Source organism: Ursus arctos, chromosome X (genome assembly GCF_023065955.2).
Source record: "Ursus arctos isolate Adak ecotype North America chromosome X, UrsArc2.0, whole genome shotgun sequence".
NCBI lineage: Eukaryota > Metazoa > Chordata > Mammalia > Carnivora > Ursidae > Ursus > Ursus arctos.
The window spans coordinates 97,761,417-97,777,427 of record NC_079873.1 but is presented as its reverse complement, the minus strand read 5'-3'; the positions used below and the strand labels follow the sequence as shown (position 1 = coordinate 97,777,427).

Below are 16,011 nucleotides of genomic sequence, written 5' to 3'. Positions count from 1 at the left end.
CATGTCTGGCTCCACACTGGGCATGGAGCCTGCTTAAGATTCTCTCTCTCCCTCTCTGCCCCTCCCCTGCCCCCCTCAAAAAATAATAATAAAAATTAAATAAATAAGAGTGTGGATACTTCCACGCTTCCTCTTATATCTTATTGCCTTGAACTTTATCACATGGCTACAGAGAATTGCAAACAAGACTGGAACATCTTCTATTGTAGACAACAGTGTGCCCAGATTAAAAAAAAAAAATTGGGGGTTTACTACTAAGGAAGAAAGAGTGAATGAATGATAGGGTAGGCCTAGAACTAGTAGTCGCTGCCACAGGCATCGTAGTAACCATAAATTTAACATTTTGTTTTGACCCTGATACTGTCTGAGCTTTTCAAATTTATAAAAGCCATCTAGAGAAAGTTTGGGGTTTTCTGCAGTTGGAAAGCAAAATGACACCTTTCAGAATGATGGCCCCTATTGATCTTGCTTTTAAAAAGTAGAAATTATGAGCAGATGAAATACACCAGGACTGCTTTGAAGCTTTTCGTTGTTTGTTTTGCTTTGCTTTGTTCCCCCACTACCAAACTGTAGTTTAAGAACATTGGAGTAGATGTAATTTTAATCTGTAGGCTCTGTAGCAGAATGATTCCAAAGATCAGTCCACTGTAACTCTTAATTAGATTGATCCTGACTATTCATCTGCAATGAATAATGTACTTAAATGTCCGTTATTCTGATTGGGCGGCCATGAAGACAGACCATGCTGATGCATTTGACCAAAGGTTGAGAGGTTCCTCAAACTCTCCAGCTGCTATTCAGAGAAACACAAGAGTGTGGATCTGAGAAAATGGGAAATAATTTGCCAGTTGACAAGTCCATGTAATCCTGGTGTATTTCATCTTCTAATAATTTCCACTTTTTAAAAGCAAGATCAATAAGAGCCATCACTCTCAAAGGTGTCATCTTGCTTTCCAACTGCAGGAAACCAAACTTGGTCCAGACGGCTTTTTCCCCCTTTTATAAATTTGAAGAAGCTCAGACAGTATCAGTGTCAAGAAATGAGAAGGCCATTTGAAAACTGACAAAAAGTGATGCTAACAATCTGGAGTTGTCAGCTTTTAGAAGCATGGGGAAATCTAACATGGAGTTGGCAGAACACCTGGCAGAGAGCGCTCAGTCCCGTCACTGTATCTTCCCCAGGGCTGGCATACTACAGAAGAGATAATCATACATTTCCTGGAAATTCCTACTGAAGATGCCTCAGAGATCAAAATCAAACAGAGTCGTTTTTCAAATGAGCCATAAGGCTGAAAATGTAAAGGACGGAGATTAGAAGTGTTATGTTTGGGATGGGGAGACGGGGCCTTTTGGGAAACAACTGGTTTCTGCAGCACAAACTTCAGGAAAAGCAGTTATGAGCACTTGGTGGCAATTGTAAAGTATAGTAACAGTCATGATATATGTTCCTGAGGCTCTTTCACGAAAGTCAGTTTCTTGAAATTGATGGAATGGAACAGAAGTAGTCTACTACTCTATGTTGCTAGCAACCCCTTGTAGGTACCAGAAAATAAAGGAAATGAACTCAGCAAAAGACTATAAACTCTGTGAAGGCAGGACCCAGTCTGTCTTGGTTAGACTGGCTCCCTAGTGCTTACCATAGTGCCTAAAATAGATATTTGTTAGTAGAAAAAAGGAAAATAATTAAAGTAGCATGCTCTGCACTTGGAATTGCACCAAGAAGGCTGTTACAAATAACTGGGGAATGCAAAGAATAAGCTAAAGTATTAGCCATGAAATTGGCTGACATGTATGTGAAATAACATACCCCTATATAAGCCAAATTTCTTGGAAGACACATAGCTTAGAAGGATTCTTAAGAAATGGAATCAATGAACAGGGGGGAAATGGCTGGTGACACAGAAGCAGGGGGAACTTTGAAAGACCGTCTACTGTATGACTGCATTCTAAAGTTCACAAGATAACCAAGAAGGAGGACATTGCAATAGTCAGGGACCAGAAGAAATTCAGGCATGTTCCGTGATAAATAATAAGTAGGCCTTTACAGAGCTCTTTCTGTGTACCAGGTGCTATGCTAAACGCTTTATGTAGATTTTTTTCAGTTCCTATAATAAATGGTTGAGAGGAAATATTATTACTGTACCCAATTTCTAGATGAGTAAACTGAGGCTCAGACAGGTTAACTGATTTGCTGCAATGTTGGCTCTGTCTGGAGGTATTTGTGGTTGTCACAGTTCAGGGAGTGGTGCCACTGACATCTAGTGAATAAAAGCCAGAGGCGCTGCTAAACATCACACAATGCACAGGACGGCCCCCACAAAAAAGAATGATCTGGCCCCAAATGACAATCATGCCTCAGTGGAAAAGTTTAAACCCTGTCCCTGGCAAACATTTAAACATCCTCTATCACCACTATATACCTTACTTCGACTCTATGCCCTAGTAACCCAGACCCATGTTATTTCCCCCACTCCCATATGGTTTCATGTTCCTGTTTTCCATTCACTCTTTTCCCTCTGCTGAAATCACTTCTCCCCCTTTGCTTCACCTCGGTACCTTAGCTTCATCCTTCAAGATGAAGCTGACGTTTCTCTTCTAGGAGTTATTGTCCTCCTCCCCCGTGTTCCCATGTCATTCTGGGCATACGTCTGTCATGGCCCTTAACCACATTATATTGAAATGAGCTGTTTCTGGATCTGCCTTTCCCCACTTGACTGTGAGCTAGTCAAAGGCAGGGACCTGTTTCCTTTCCCTTGATAACAGTGCCTGGCACAGAGTAGGCACCCACAATGCATTGAACCAAAAGATGACAAGTGACAGAGACAAAGACAAATCACTCGACTTATAAGCTTTGACCTTCTTGGCCAAAGAGAACAACCCTTACATGGAGTCAAATGAGGTAAAGGGGAAGCCAGGATTGGTGAGGAGAACGTGGAGAAATGTGTCCAGTCTTCTAGCTGAAGAATCAGATGGCATAGGGGCTAAGAGCATCTATCCAGAAATGGAGATATCAGTCGTTTCTTTCTCAAGTGATTGCTCCAAGCATATAAAGTGATAATCCATGCAAAGAGCCTGACACACAGGAAGCACTCAGTAAACAGTAGTTACTTTTATTAAAGGCTCAGATGAGTGGGCCTGTAATTTTATAGGTGTTATTGATTAGGATCCATTCAAAGGAAGGGGAAGCACCTATTTATATTTTAAAAGTAAGTCAATTTAAAGAAAAATATTAAGTCAATAATGGTGCAGGTGGTGGATAGGCAGGGCAAAATTCGTAAAGACATTATGTGGACAACTGAAGTCTGGTAAACAGAACAGAAAGGGCACTGCGTTGAATGGCACATGGACTAGATCCCTTCTAGCTCTAAAGGTCTATGACTTTGAAACCATCATTAATGTTAATCCCGTTTACCATCCCTTACTCTGCCCAGGCACTGCGCTGAGCACCTAGTATCACTATCTCATTTAATCCACACAGTGACTCTAACAGAGAGACTGTTGCTAGCCTCTTTTTCTTATGGAAGATGAGGAAACCAGACACTCATAGAGGATACCTCATTTGCCTATGGTGGCACACAGTACAGGAAGGAACCAGCCTTCAAACTGTTAGGAAGAGCCCAAGTGTACAAATTATGGTCTGTGTCAACAGTGTGGGATTAAGTATACAATTGAGGAATTTTCTAGTTTAGTCTGAGGGCTCATATTAAAATACTGCATTTACACATGGATTTTCCCCCATAGGACTCTGCTGCTTCATATACTGTTAGCTTCGGTCGAAATTAGCTGGATCTTTAAACCAGCCATGGGATTGGCTGACCTGAGAGTCAAGTTCCTTCAAGGCACATTTTCAATTAGCAGAGGAAGACATAGTGCTGTCAAGGCTTGACATCCAGACCAAGAGCTCCTTTCTGCTCAGGGTTATTTCTCAGGGCCCGTTGTTGGGAGATGGGCACATTCCCCCAGCTGGTGGCTACACCAATGACCTTTAATGCCAGTTTAGCATAAATATATTTTGACATTTCAAACAAATTAATGTATTTTTACAAAGTGGGGCAACCACCACAAATTAGGTCAAATGGTTTGCCTGTAGGCCTGGTCACAGGCAGAGATTCCAGAACTTCCCTGCTGCTCCATCTCTTTCTGCTCCCACCCCCAAAAGAAATGTTTCTTTGTCCCTGGAAGCCACTCGGACGAATGCCAGCAACTCTCAGGGATTAACCTTAGCCCTGCCTTGATAACTTAGAATTCTAGGGTCTCTGCAACTAACAGATGCTAATTCTGACTGCCAGAATCAGCTCAAGGACTCGTTCCATATGTTATGTTGTGGGTTAGGGAAATGCCTCGGTAGTAAATGTGGTGGTTCTATTGTGTGGGTATAAAGCACCAGTTCCTTGAAAAATTACCTGAAAGTGGCAGTATTGAACATGAGAAGGCTGTAAAAGGAACTGACAACCTAGGGTAGGTGAAAGGGTGCAGGTTCTGAAAAGGCAGACCTTGGATTACTAAGTAGCCACACATCTTTCATTTGAGCAGATTTCATAGACAAGCTGCCCAGCCAACTCAAATGGGAATTAAAGGGATTCTGTGTAGCTGGTATAGAAAGTGTTTCAGAAGCACAAAGGCCACTTTAGTCACAGGAAACTGCCAGAGGGTGACTTATTTGATGGAAAAGAAAACAAACAGACACAATAGCTGGTGTATTTTTGAGGCGATATTAAATCTAATAAACATGACACCAATAGTATTGACTTAAATCGGGTTGGGCGAGTTGGAGAATTTAACAGCTTATCTTCCAGCTACCAGCCTTTATCTCAGAGGCATCCTTGACAGCAGAGAACAGAGTCCAAAACATGTCCTTCTCTGACTCCTGCCAGGTGTGCGCCGTCCCCGGCCTCTGCCCTGGCCTCAGCTCTCAGAGTGGAGATAATTAGAACGTCATTTCTGCCAGCTTTGTTTTTTCTGGGTCACTGACTTCAGACTTGATCAAAATAGGAGTGCTATGCTGAAATAAATTCATTTCCTCTTCCTCAGCCAGCCCCAGGTTGTTTCCACAGGACCGGCACACACACACACAGCTGCTGTACGGGGGCGACAGTGTATATGGAGGCCCAGAGCGAGGGCACATGGCGGAGGAGGCAGCACCCTCCACAGCAGTGGGCTCCCCCTCTCTCGGTCGCAGGGCGCTGACAGGCACAGGCCTCAGACAGACGTGCTGAGGAACACATCACAGCAAACTGCTCTGGGAGCTGTTAACGCTGGTGTTTAATGTTTATCCAATGGCCTCAGTCTGAAAGGCTCTGTAGAACATGCATAACACAGCTCAGCTTTATACTCCATTAGCATTCAAACTCCTAGCTGCCCAGAGGCATATGGTACTGACCACGGAAGGCCAGTCTATGTGGAGGCTGAGGGCACGCAGAGACATGGGGGCGGAATGAGGTTGCTGGGTGTCTGGGAGAGACACTCGGAAACAGGGACAGAGAGCCCCAAGTGCTACAGGGGGAAGGCTAAAGACGACCTTTGTCTTTGTTACAACATCACCAGTTGCCCACCATTAAGAGGCAAAATGAGAGGGAAGACCTGTCTCACACTGGCCTTTGTCCACTTCATTACTGACTGAGCGTAAGGCCTCTTCCAGCCGGGGATGGAGTGGGGCTCCCCTCGCAGTGGCAGTCCAGATCTTGTTTTCAGACTTGCAGATTCAGTGAGAAAAACGAAAGCTTCCTGGGGCTTTCACTCAAGGCGAGAAGAGGAGCCACGTTTCTGTTACTATTTTGGCCAGGAATGGGCCAGATTTGTCTGCCTTTGTCCAACCTAGGGGAAGGGCAATAAAGGTATAGAGTAAGTGGGTGGTGGGGTGGAGAGTGCATGGAACACAGTTCTCTGAGAAGTGCCCAGTGATAAATAGCTCTTGAGGAGATGTCAAGGCAGATACTGGGCTGACCGCTGTGTCCAGGAAGGAACTAGAGTGGAGCTGAGTTTGGTTGGCCTGTATGTCCCAAGCACCTAGCACAGCATCTGACCCAAGATACAACACACACACACACACACACACACACACACACACACACACGTCCTTTTGCTTCTAACTGCCCTTAACAAGTCTTAAATCCATCTTCTTCTCTCCATCCCCACTGCTACCACCCTAATTCAGGCACTAGCACCCCCCACTTGGACCACTGAATGAGCCTCCTAACTGCGGGCCTGCCTCTTCTCCTGCCTCCTTTTCTGTTATCATATCAGCAGCAGCCAGTGTGATTCCTCTAGAACCCAGATACATCACACTCCTACTTAAAGCCTTTAGTGGTTTCTCACAGCCATCAGAATAAAGCTGCACATACACATCCCTCCATTACCTGGTGTATTAGTGGGCTAGGACTTCTGTAACAAAATACCATAGGGGCGCCTGGGTGGCGCGGTCAATTGAGTGTCTGACTCTTGGTTTCTGCTCAGGTTGTGATCTCAGAGTCATGGGATCGGGCCCTGCATCAGGCTCCCAAACTCAGCACGGAGTCGGCTTGAGATTCTCTCTCCCTCTCCCTCTGCTCTTCCCACTCCTGCTCGCTCTCTGTAAAATAAATAAATAAATCTTTTTTTAAAAATACCATAGACTGGATGTCTTTAACAAGAGAAATTTATTTTCCCCAGTTCTGGAGACTATAAGCTCGAGATGAAGGTGTTGGCAGCTTGGTTTCTCTTGAGGCCTCTTTCCCTGGCTTGCAGATGGCCGTCCTCTTACCGTGTCCTCATGTGGGCTTTTTCTCTATGCATTCACACTCCTGGTGTCTCTTTGGTGTCTCTTCCTCTTCTTATAAGCCCCACCCTCATGATCTCTTTTAATTCTAATTACCTCTTTGGAGGTTCTGTTGCCAAATGCAGTCACAGTAGGGGTTGCATGAATTTAGGGGGGGAAACAATTCAATCCATAATACATAGCCACTGATTACCTCCTGCTTCTCATTGCTTACTACTCCCATACACTCAGCATATATTAGCCTTACTGAATTGTTTATAGTAACCTGGATGGGCCATACTGTCTTTAAACTCTGGACCTTTACCCATGCTGCTCCCTCTCCCTGGGATTGCTTTCACTGCTGCTCCCACCCAGTCCTCCTGTTTTCACCCCATTTCTCTCCTACTGGTCATTTCAGGTAGTACCTTCTCTGAGAATACCCTGTTTTTTAATGTGGCCCCTGATTTTTCATGTGGGTGAAGTGCTCTTATGCCCTCTCTGCTGCTTCTTTCTCATAACATGGGGAATAATTGCCTAATGGCCCTTCCAAGGGCTCCACCAGACCATGAATCATTTGAGGGCAGAGGCTGTGTCATAGCATTCTTTTGAATCCCCAAAGCCTAGCACAAGGCTTAACCCAAAGAAGGTACTCAGCAAATATGCAATGAAAGAACAAATAACCCGTTTGCAAGAAAAGGGAGATGTGGAGTGAGCCAGGTCAAACTAGGTGGCCGTGCATTGCGACTTAGGATTCCACGTCACCGGCTGATAAACAGTACCTGAGTGTTCCACGAGATGGATGCTAGGTCTGTGCTAATGGAAGGTCCTGTCCCCAAAGGTTGCTGTTACAGTAAAATCGAATTTCTCTGGCACTGTGTTTTCCAGAAGCCTCTTTGACTTTGCTCTTCTGTATATCTACAGGACAGTGAGAGAGATCTGTATGTCTTAGTGATGCAGAAGCCCTAGAGCATTGGTCCTCAAACTTAAGTGTGCATCAGAAGATGCTGGAAGGCTTATTAAAACACAGATAACTGGGTCCCACCCCCAGAGTTTCTGATTCAATAGGTCTAGGTTAGGGTCTGAGAATTTGCATTTCTAACAAGTTCCCCGATGATGCTGTTGCTACTGGTCTGGAGACCACACTCTGAAAAACACTGCTCTAAGGGATCCTTCTGGAATTATTGAAAATGAATTTTCATTATGTTGGAAATGGTATAAATGATAAATATGTTTCCCAAAACATTTGATCAACCATCCTCCCCCAACTTTGCCAGACAACACCAACATTACTGAAATTCATGAGACGAGAGAACCAATAAGCCGATTTTTCTTTCAAGGTAAAACTGTGCCTGGAAAGATATTGTAACCTAATGGTGTGTGTTCTGCTCTTTTTGCAGGTGCGATTAGAGTGGCCAACAGACCTTGCAGTCAATCCCATGGACAATTCATTGTATATCTTGGATAACAACATTGTGCTGCAAATTTCTGAGAACAGGCGCGTGCGGATCATTGCAGGGCGCCCCATTCACTGCCAGGTGCCAGGCATCGATCATTTCTTGGTCAGCAAGGTGGCAATTCACTCCACTCTGGAGTCAGCCAGGGCCATCAGCGTCTCCCACAGCGGGCTGCTCTTCATAGCTGAAACAGACGAGAGGAAAGTAAACCGCATTCAGCAAGTCACCACCAACGGAGAAATCTCCATCATAGCCGGTGCCCCTACTGACTGTGACTGCAAAATTGATCCCAACTGTGACTGTTTTTCAGGTATGACCTTTTTAGCAATTCACCAGCTCCCTCTCTCTGTAAAAGAAAAACGCACATCAGAAAGGCCAAAAGGAAAACCAAAGTGTTATTTGTGAACATGAGTGAACATGAGTGTGAGCGAGTGGAGAAAGCGATGCACTGGGGCCACATAGCCTAGTATCTGGTCATTGCTCTGCAACCAACTGACCAAGTGACCCTGAGAAAGGGTCACTAGCTTACCTCATCTGTCAGAGATGTCACTTACCTAGTTATATCACCTTGCTGTACTGAGGATAAGCTACTATAACAAAAGTTTGATACTCAAGTTAAAATCACTATATGAATGTAAGATCATGACACTATTTGTACTTTGGAGAAAAGGAAACACGGTAAAACCTGCAGTTACTGATTTAGCTAAGGAAAAAATTACTTCCCCTAAGCGACTGGTTTCCAAATTAATAGTGTTTGCTATTTGAAACCCAGAGAGGGGTGTCTGGGTGGCTCAGTCTGTTAAGTGCCCAACTCTTGATCTCAGCTCAGGTCTTGATCTCAGGGTCGTGAGTTCACACCCAGTGTGTAGCCTACTTTAAAAAAAAATCTGAAACCCAAAGAGACTAGAGCAGACTGCTTTGAAGATAACACGGGCAAAATAAATTCCCATAGTGGAGGGTTCTCAGGACATCAGTCTACTACTTAGACTGTTTTTAAAATGTCCAGGGATGCCTGGGTGGCTCAGTCAGTTAAGAGTCTGCCTTTGACTCAGGTCATGATCTCAGGGTCCTGGGATCAAATCCCGCATCAGCTCCTTGCTCAGCAGGGAGCCTGCTTCTCCCTCTGCCTGCCATTCCCCCTGCTTGTACTCTCTCTCTCTCTCTCTCTGACAAATACATAAGTAAAATCTTTAAAAATAAATCAATAATGTCCAAAATTTTCTTCCTAGCCAATAGTGCCCTTTACTTCCAACTGAAATAAATTAATTAATTAATTTATTTATTTATTTACCTTTCCCCAAAACATGGAATAGATATTTCAAATAGCAAACGCTCCTCTAAATGTCAATAAATACATTTATTGCTGGGATGTGGAAATCCCTCCATGCTACCTGCAGTCCTGTTAAACTGCTCATCTGGGCCCAAATGATTCTCTTAACCTTTGCCTTTTCTTGGGCCAGAGGAATCAAGAATGAGCAACTTGGTCGATACGACTTTTGATCAATATTTCCAATGTTTTCCTGGACAATTAGTTTTATACTTATTTTGCTAATTTATATCTTTCATTCAAGGCAAATCCAATGTTTATGCCAGCTATCAAATTTGATGTTCTGAATCGTTGTTGCACTTACAGACTTAGTGTACTTTGACAATGTGACAATGGAAATTAGCCAAAGAAAGACCCTGCAGGCACAGTAAAGAATCGGAAAGTCCTGAGGAAGGTAGATTCACAAGCACTGACAGGCATAACTCTCATGGATTTCCAGCCCCATTTTGTGTGGCTTCCCTTATTTGCTGTTTTTGTGTCTTGTGAGAAGTAGATACTGAGCAGCAGGATTGATGATTTCACAAAACTGCTGTTAACTGAGATAGTCGCATCTCACTCTGCATCTTCACTGGTACTGACTCAAGAATTCTGAATAAGTTTCAAATTTGTCAAGGGAGGGGCATGCGGAGAATAAGGATTCACTGATTGTTCCCTTTCAAATGATTCTTTTCTTTTAAAGGTTTTATTTTTAAGTAATCTCTACGTGGGGCTCAAACCCACATAGTGGGGCTACGAATGTGGGGCTCGAACCCACAACCCAAGATCAAGAGTCACATGCTCCACTGACCAAGCCAGCCAGGCACTCCTAAAATAATTCTTGATGCACAGTGATTTTTTAAATAATATTTTTATTATATTATGTTAGTCACCATACAGTACATCCCTAGTTTTTGATGTAAAGTTCCATGAGTCATTACTTGCGTGTAACACCCAGTGCTGCACAGTGATTTCTGTATATGGTTATGTTCTTACAAATGCTTGTGATGACAATGATTAAAATGGTGGTCTTTCTCTCACAGGTGATGGTGGCTATGCCAAAGATGCAAAGATGAAAGCCCCTTCCTCCTTAGCAGTGTCACCTGATGGTACCCTATATGTCGCAGACCTTGGGAATGTTCGAATTCGTACCATTAGCAGGAACCAAGCCCACCTGAATGACATGAACCTTTATGAGATTGCTTCACCTGCTGACCAGGAGCTCTACCAGTTCACTGTCAATGGAACCCACCTGCACACTTTGAACTTGATAACAAGGGACTATGTGTATAATTTCACCTACAATGCCGAGGGTGACTTAGGTGCAGTTACCAGCAGCAATGGCAACTCTGTGCACATTCGCCGTGATGCAGGCGGGATGCCCCTTTGGCTTGTGGTGCCTGGCGGGCAGGTGTACTGGCTGACCATAAGCAGCAATGGAGTCCTGAAAAGAGTGTCAGCCCAAGGCTATAATCTGGCCTTGATGACCTATCCAGGAAACACGGGGCTTTTGGCTACCAAAAGTAACGAAAATGGATGGACAACTGTTTACGAGTAAGTTTCTCATTCTCAACATAGGCTTTGTTAGGCTTTTTTTTTTTTTTTTGAAATTGTATTATAGTGGCAAAATGGCTTAGTAATTGCTGGGTGTTGCATGCTATTTTCTCCTAAGAACCAATATAAAAAATAAAAAGTCAAGGAGAAAATTTTACCTAACTCCTAGGGTTCAAACCCATTTCTCCGGAGTAGTTTTGCAGAGCATAATAATAAAAACATAGACTGAATGAAGAATCAGGTGTGGCACTGCGGGAGACAGGAATGAGCTAGAAGCCTGAGTACTCGAGAAATTTACAGCATAGCTGGGAAAACAAGGTAAAATTTCATTTAAATAACAAAACTAAGAAAATAGTTCTAAAGCAACAAAGAAGCAGTGTGGTTTAAGTAGTATTTATTAATTCCTGTGGGGTTTAATGAATGAACAAATGAATGTGTGCCCAGCCCAGCACAGCCCAACTCAGTATAAGTTGCTGTGGGAGGTAATAGATGTTAGAATGTAAGAAGTGGACCCTGGCAAGCAAGTGCAAACGGGAGAGGCCGCATGCCATTGGCTGCTTTGGTGAGATGTGGAGCCAGACGCTCGTGCACAGGCCTGGGCTTCCTCGGTTTCCCTGCCCAAGTCAGAGAACCTGGCACAGGCTGGCATTCACAGACTGGATCTGTAATGACTCCGTTTCACTGGGAATTAGCACAGGGTGTGTCTGACAGCAAGCTACTAGGAAGTGTCATGACATAGAAAGAGACCATTGTCCTTGCCTTTCTAAGCAGGGACAGCCTTGTTTGCAGGTCAACTCATTTAGAAAGCTAGTCTGCCAACACTTGGCAAGCATCTTTTCCACAAAAGGGAATTGCTGAATTTTGAAGCAACATACTGAGTGAAGATAATCTATGGAATCTGAACCCAGAGTCTGAAATGGCATTAAAGTTGAGAAGTGTGACGAGTGGAAATGTTAATATGAGGGGTTCTATTCTGTGAGGGTTACTACTCTGTGAGGATGCAGAGAATATGAAGAGGACATGTCCAATCCCATGAAAGCCTCCTGGGGAAAGGGACAAAATAATTGGCCTTCACATTTTGGATCGTTTCCCAAAGAAATGCCACTTATACAAAAAAGCTGGACAGCTATTTTAGTTTCACTTAGAAACATGTATTCAGTTGTTTCTGTTGCAAGTCTTACTCTATTGTTTGAAAAAATTCTCCTACATCTTAATAAGAGTAATAAAAGCCACTTTTCACTGAAGCTTTACTTTATGCCAAGTAGCAGGCTGAGTGATTTACATACCTTATTTTATTAGATCCCCAAAATAACAACATGGGATAGATGCTCCTGGTATGCCATTTTATGGATGAGGAAACTGAGGCACAGAATGGTTAACTTGTCCTGATTCACACAGATGTCCAGGTTTCAAACTCCCAACAGTCTGACTCAAGAGCCCCAATTTTTAAATATACCACCCTGAAGAAGATGAAGTTTCTAATGAGAATATCTTTTTCAAAAATTCATGCAAGATCACACCACAGCTGAAATTAGACAACTATTTTGAAAGCTAATGGTTGACTTCAGTTAAGCAACAAGAAATGGCTGAAGTATTAACAAGTTTTCAAAATAGCCAGTTCAGCCATTCGTTCATTCAGTCATCAATTCATTACACTGTACACTTTGCATATATACAATTTATTTGTCAACTATACTTCAATAAAGCTAGAGGGGAAAAAAGCAAAAACTCACTAGTTCATTTATTTATTCAACATTTACTGAGCACCTACTCTGTGCCAGGCAGTATAGCTGTGAACAAAACAGATAAAAATTCCTACCTTCGGGGCACCTGGCCGGCTCAGTCGGTAGAGCATAAGACTCTTGATCTCGGGGTCATGACTTCAAGCCCCATGTTGGGTGTGGAGCCTACTTAAAATTTTTTAAAAAATTTTTAAATCTCTACCTTCGTAGAGCTTACATTATACTGGAGGGAGACAAGTAAAATGTACAGAACTTCAGATGGTGATAAGTTCTGGGGGAAAATAAAGCAGGGTAAGAGAGATCAAGAGTGTGAGGCAGAAGGGGTTTTTCTTTTGGGTGCATGGTTGGAGAAGGCCTTATTACCATGGTGACATTTGAGTAAATACCTGTAGGATGTGAGGGAGTACGCCATATGGATGTCTATGGGAAGGGAAGAGAGAACATTGTAGACAGAGTGAACAGCAAGTGCAAAGGTCCTGCAGCAGGAGCCAACCTGACGTGTTCGAGGAATACTAAGGCAGCCACTGTGGCTGGAATGGAGTAAGAATAGTGGGAGTTAAATCAGTGAAGTGGCCGGGGCTACATCATGTAGGGCCTTGTAGTCCTCTGTAAAGCCTTTGACTTTTACTCTGAAGTAAGATGTGGACCCACTGGAGAGTTTTAAGTAAAGGAATGACAGAATCTGACTTGCATTTTTTTAAAAAATTAGTCTGTATTGAAGATATCAGACTGTATGGTGGAAACAGGGGAGCCCAATGGTGGAAAGGGGAGAGGTTTGCAATACTCCAGACAGAAGGTGGTGACTTAGACCAGGGAGTGGGGGCAGTGATAAGTCATAAAATTCTAAGTATATTTTGACAGTCGATCTATCAGGACTTACCAATAATTTGGATATGGAGTGAAGAGAAGGAGGGTTAGCGATAACTCCAGAGGTTTTCGCCTGAGCAACTGGATGATAGACTATCAACACAAGGAAGACTGCACGAGGAGTGCATTATACTGGGTGGGAGATCGGGAGTTCAGTTCTGGATATGACCAGTTTAGTTAGACTTCCAAGTGAAAACCAGCAAGAGACCAAGAAGGACAGTCCAATGAAGTAGGAGGAAAAGCAGGAAAGTAGGATGTTCTAGGAACCAAGTAAAACAGTAAGGAGTGATCAGCTATGTCAGATATTCCAGATAAGTGAAGTAAGACAAGGATTGAGAATTGACCTTTTGGTCTAGCACTGCAGACATCATTGTTTACCTTGAGAAGAGCAGGTGCTGTGGCACCATGGCAGACAAAAGCCTGAGCAGAGGTGGTTTCAGAGAGAACGGGTATACACATGTTCATAGCAGTGTTGTTCATAATAGCCAAGAAGTGTGAAGAACCAATGTCCATTGGGACATGAATAGGCAAACAAAATGGGGTATTTCCATACCATGGAATATTACTCATCCATAAAAAAGGAATGAAGTTCTGACACATGCTACAACATGAATGAACCCCAAATACATTATGCTAAGTGAAAGAAGCCAGTCATAAAGGGCAAGTATTGTATAGTTCCATTTATATGAAATGTCCACAAAAGGCAAATTCATAAAGGCAGAAAGTAGGTGGGTGGTTGCCTGGGCCTGAGAGGGAATAGAGATTGGCTGTTAATGAGGATAGGATTTATTTGGGGGGGTGATGGAATGTTCTAGAAGTGGTAGCGATGACTGCACAAATGGGGAATGCACTGAAAGCCACTGAATTGTATACTTTGAAATGGTGAGTTTTATGGTATATGAATTATATCTCAATAATATTAATAAAGGGCGCCTGGGTAGCTCAGTCTGTTAAGCATCTGCCTTCAGCTCAGGTCATGATCCCAGGGTCCTGGATTGAGCCCCACATTGGACTCCCTGCTCTGCAGGGAGCCTGCTTCTCCCTCTCCCACTCCCCCTGCTTCTGCTTTCTCTCAATCTCTCTCTGTCTCTCTGTCAAAATAAATAAATAAAATCTTTAAAAAAAAGAAACTTTAAAAAATAATAATAATAAAAAGAAAGTGACTGAGAGGAGAGAGATTGGAGACAGTGAGTAAAGAATTCTTAGGAGTGCAACCACTGTGGAAAACAGTATGGATGTTCCTTCAAAAATTAAAAATAGAACTACCCTATGATCCAGGAATCACACTACTGAGTATTTACCCAAAGAATACAAAAACACTAATTCAAAGGGATATAGCAGCATTGTTTAACAATAGCCAAGATATGGAAACAGCCCAAGTATCAAGTATCCATTAATGAATGAATGGATAAAGAAGGTACACACACACACACACACACACACACACACACACACATACATACAATAGAATATTACTCAGCCATCAAAAAAGAATGAAATCTTGCCATTTGCAACAATATGTATGGAGCTAGAGAGTATAACGCTAAGCGAAATAAGTCAATTAGAGAAAGACAAATAGCATAGGCTCTCGTTCATATGTGGAACTTAAGAAACAAAACAAATGAGCAAAGGGGAAAAAAGAAGAGAGAGACAAACCAAGAAACAGACTCTTAACTATAGAGAACACACTGATGGTTACCAGAGGGAGGTGGGGGGATGGGGAAAATAATGGATGGGGATTAAAGACTACACGTATTATGATGAAAAATAAAATAAAATTATTAAAAACTAAAAAAAAAAGTTCTTCAGCTTTGTTGGGAGAAGCTTCAAACGGAATACCAGTTATTTAACCAAACTGTGGGTCAAAACTATTGGCATCATTTATGGATCTGTGGTAACTTCTTTGGGGATTTGATTTCAAGGGTAAATGATTACGTTGACATGGTTGTAAGAAATTGTGTGGTGAATGTAAGAAGAAAAGAACTCTTCTGAGGAGGTTTGCTGTAAAGAGGGGCAGAGAAATTCGAGCTGGGGTAGGGGGAATGGAGTAAACAGAAGGAGGTTTTTTTTAATGACAGAGAAAACAGTATATTTGTATACCAATGAAAATGATCCACAAAGAGACAGCCACAAAGAGACACTAGAAGTTACTTTACAAGTGAGGAAACTGAGGCCCAGATAGGGACATTACTTGCCTGTTCTCATTGCTAGCTGCCTGGGACTCGAGTCAGGTCTTTGAGCGTCTAATTGGGTGTTCTTTCCACTACTACTCCCACTGCCTTCCAGAAAAAAGAGGAGAATGTGAGATTGCAGGAGTGACCGCGGGAAATCTGGGAAGCAAGATTTTCCCCTCCAGTA

General features: G+C 42.9%; 1 protein-coding gene across 2 annotated transcripts in view; it reads left to right on the top strand.

The window, feature by feature from the left end:
• TENM1 (teneurin transmembrane protein 1) overlaps positions 1-16,011 on the top strand; it is a 759,525-nt gene that overhangs the window by 706,400 nt on the left and 37,114 nt on the right. For both annotated transcript variants that reach the window (XM_044391612.3, XM_057314228.1), the window contains 2 exons: positions 8,131-8,497; positions 10,534-11,044. In XM_044391612.3, the coding sequence (XP_044247547.1) occupies positions 8,131-8,497; positions 10,534-11,044 (878 nt within the window). The remainder of the gene's footprint in view (positions 1-8,130; positions 8,498-10,533; positions 11,045-16,011) is intronic.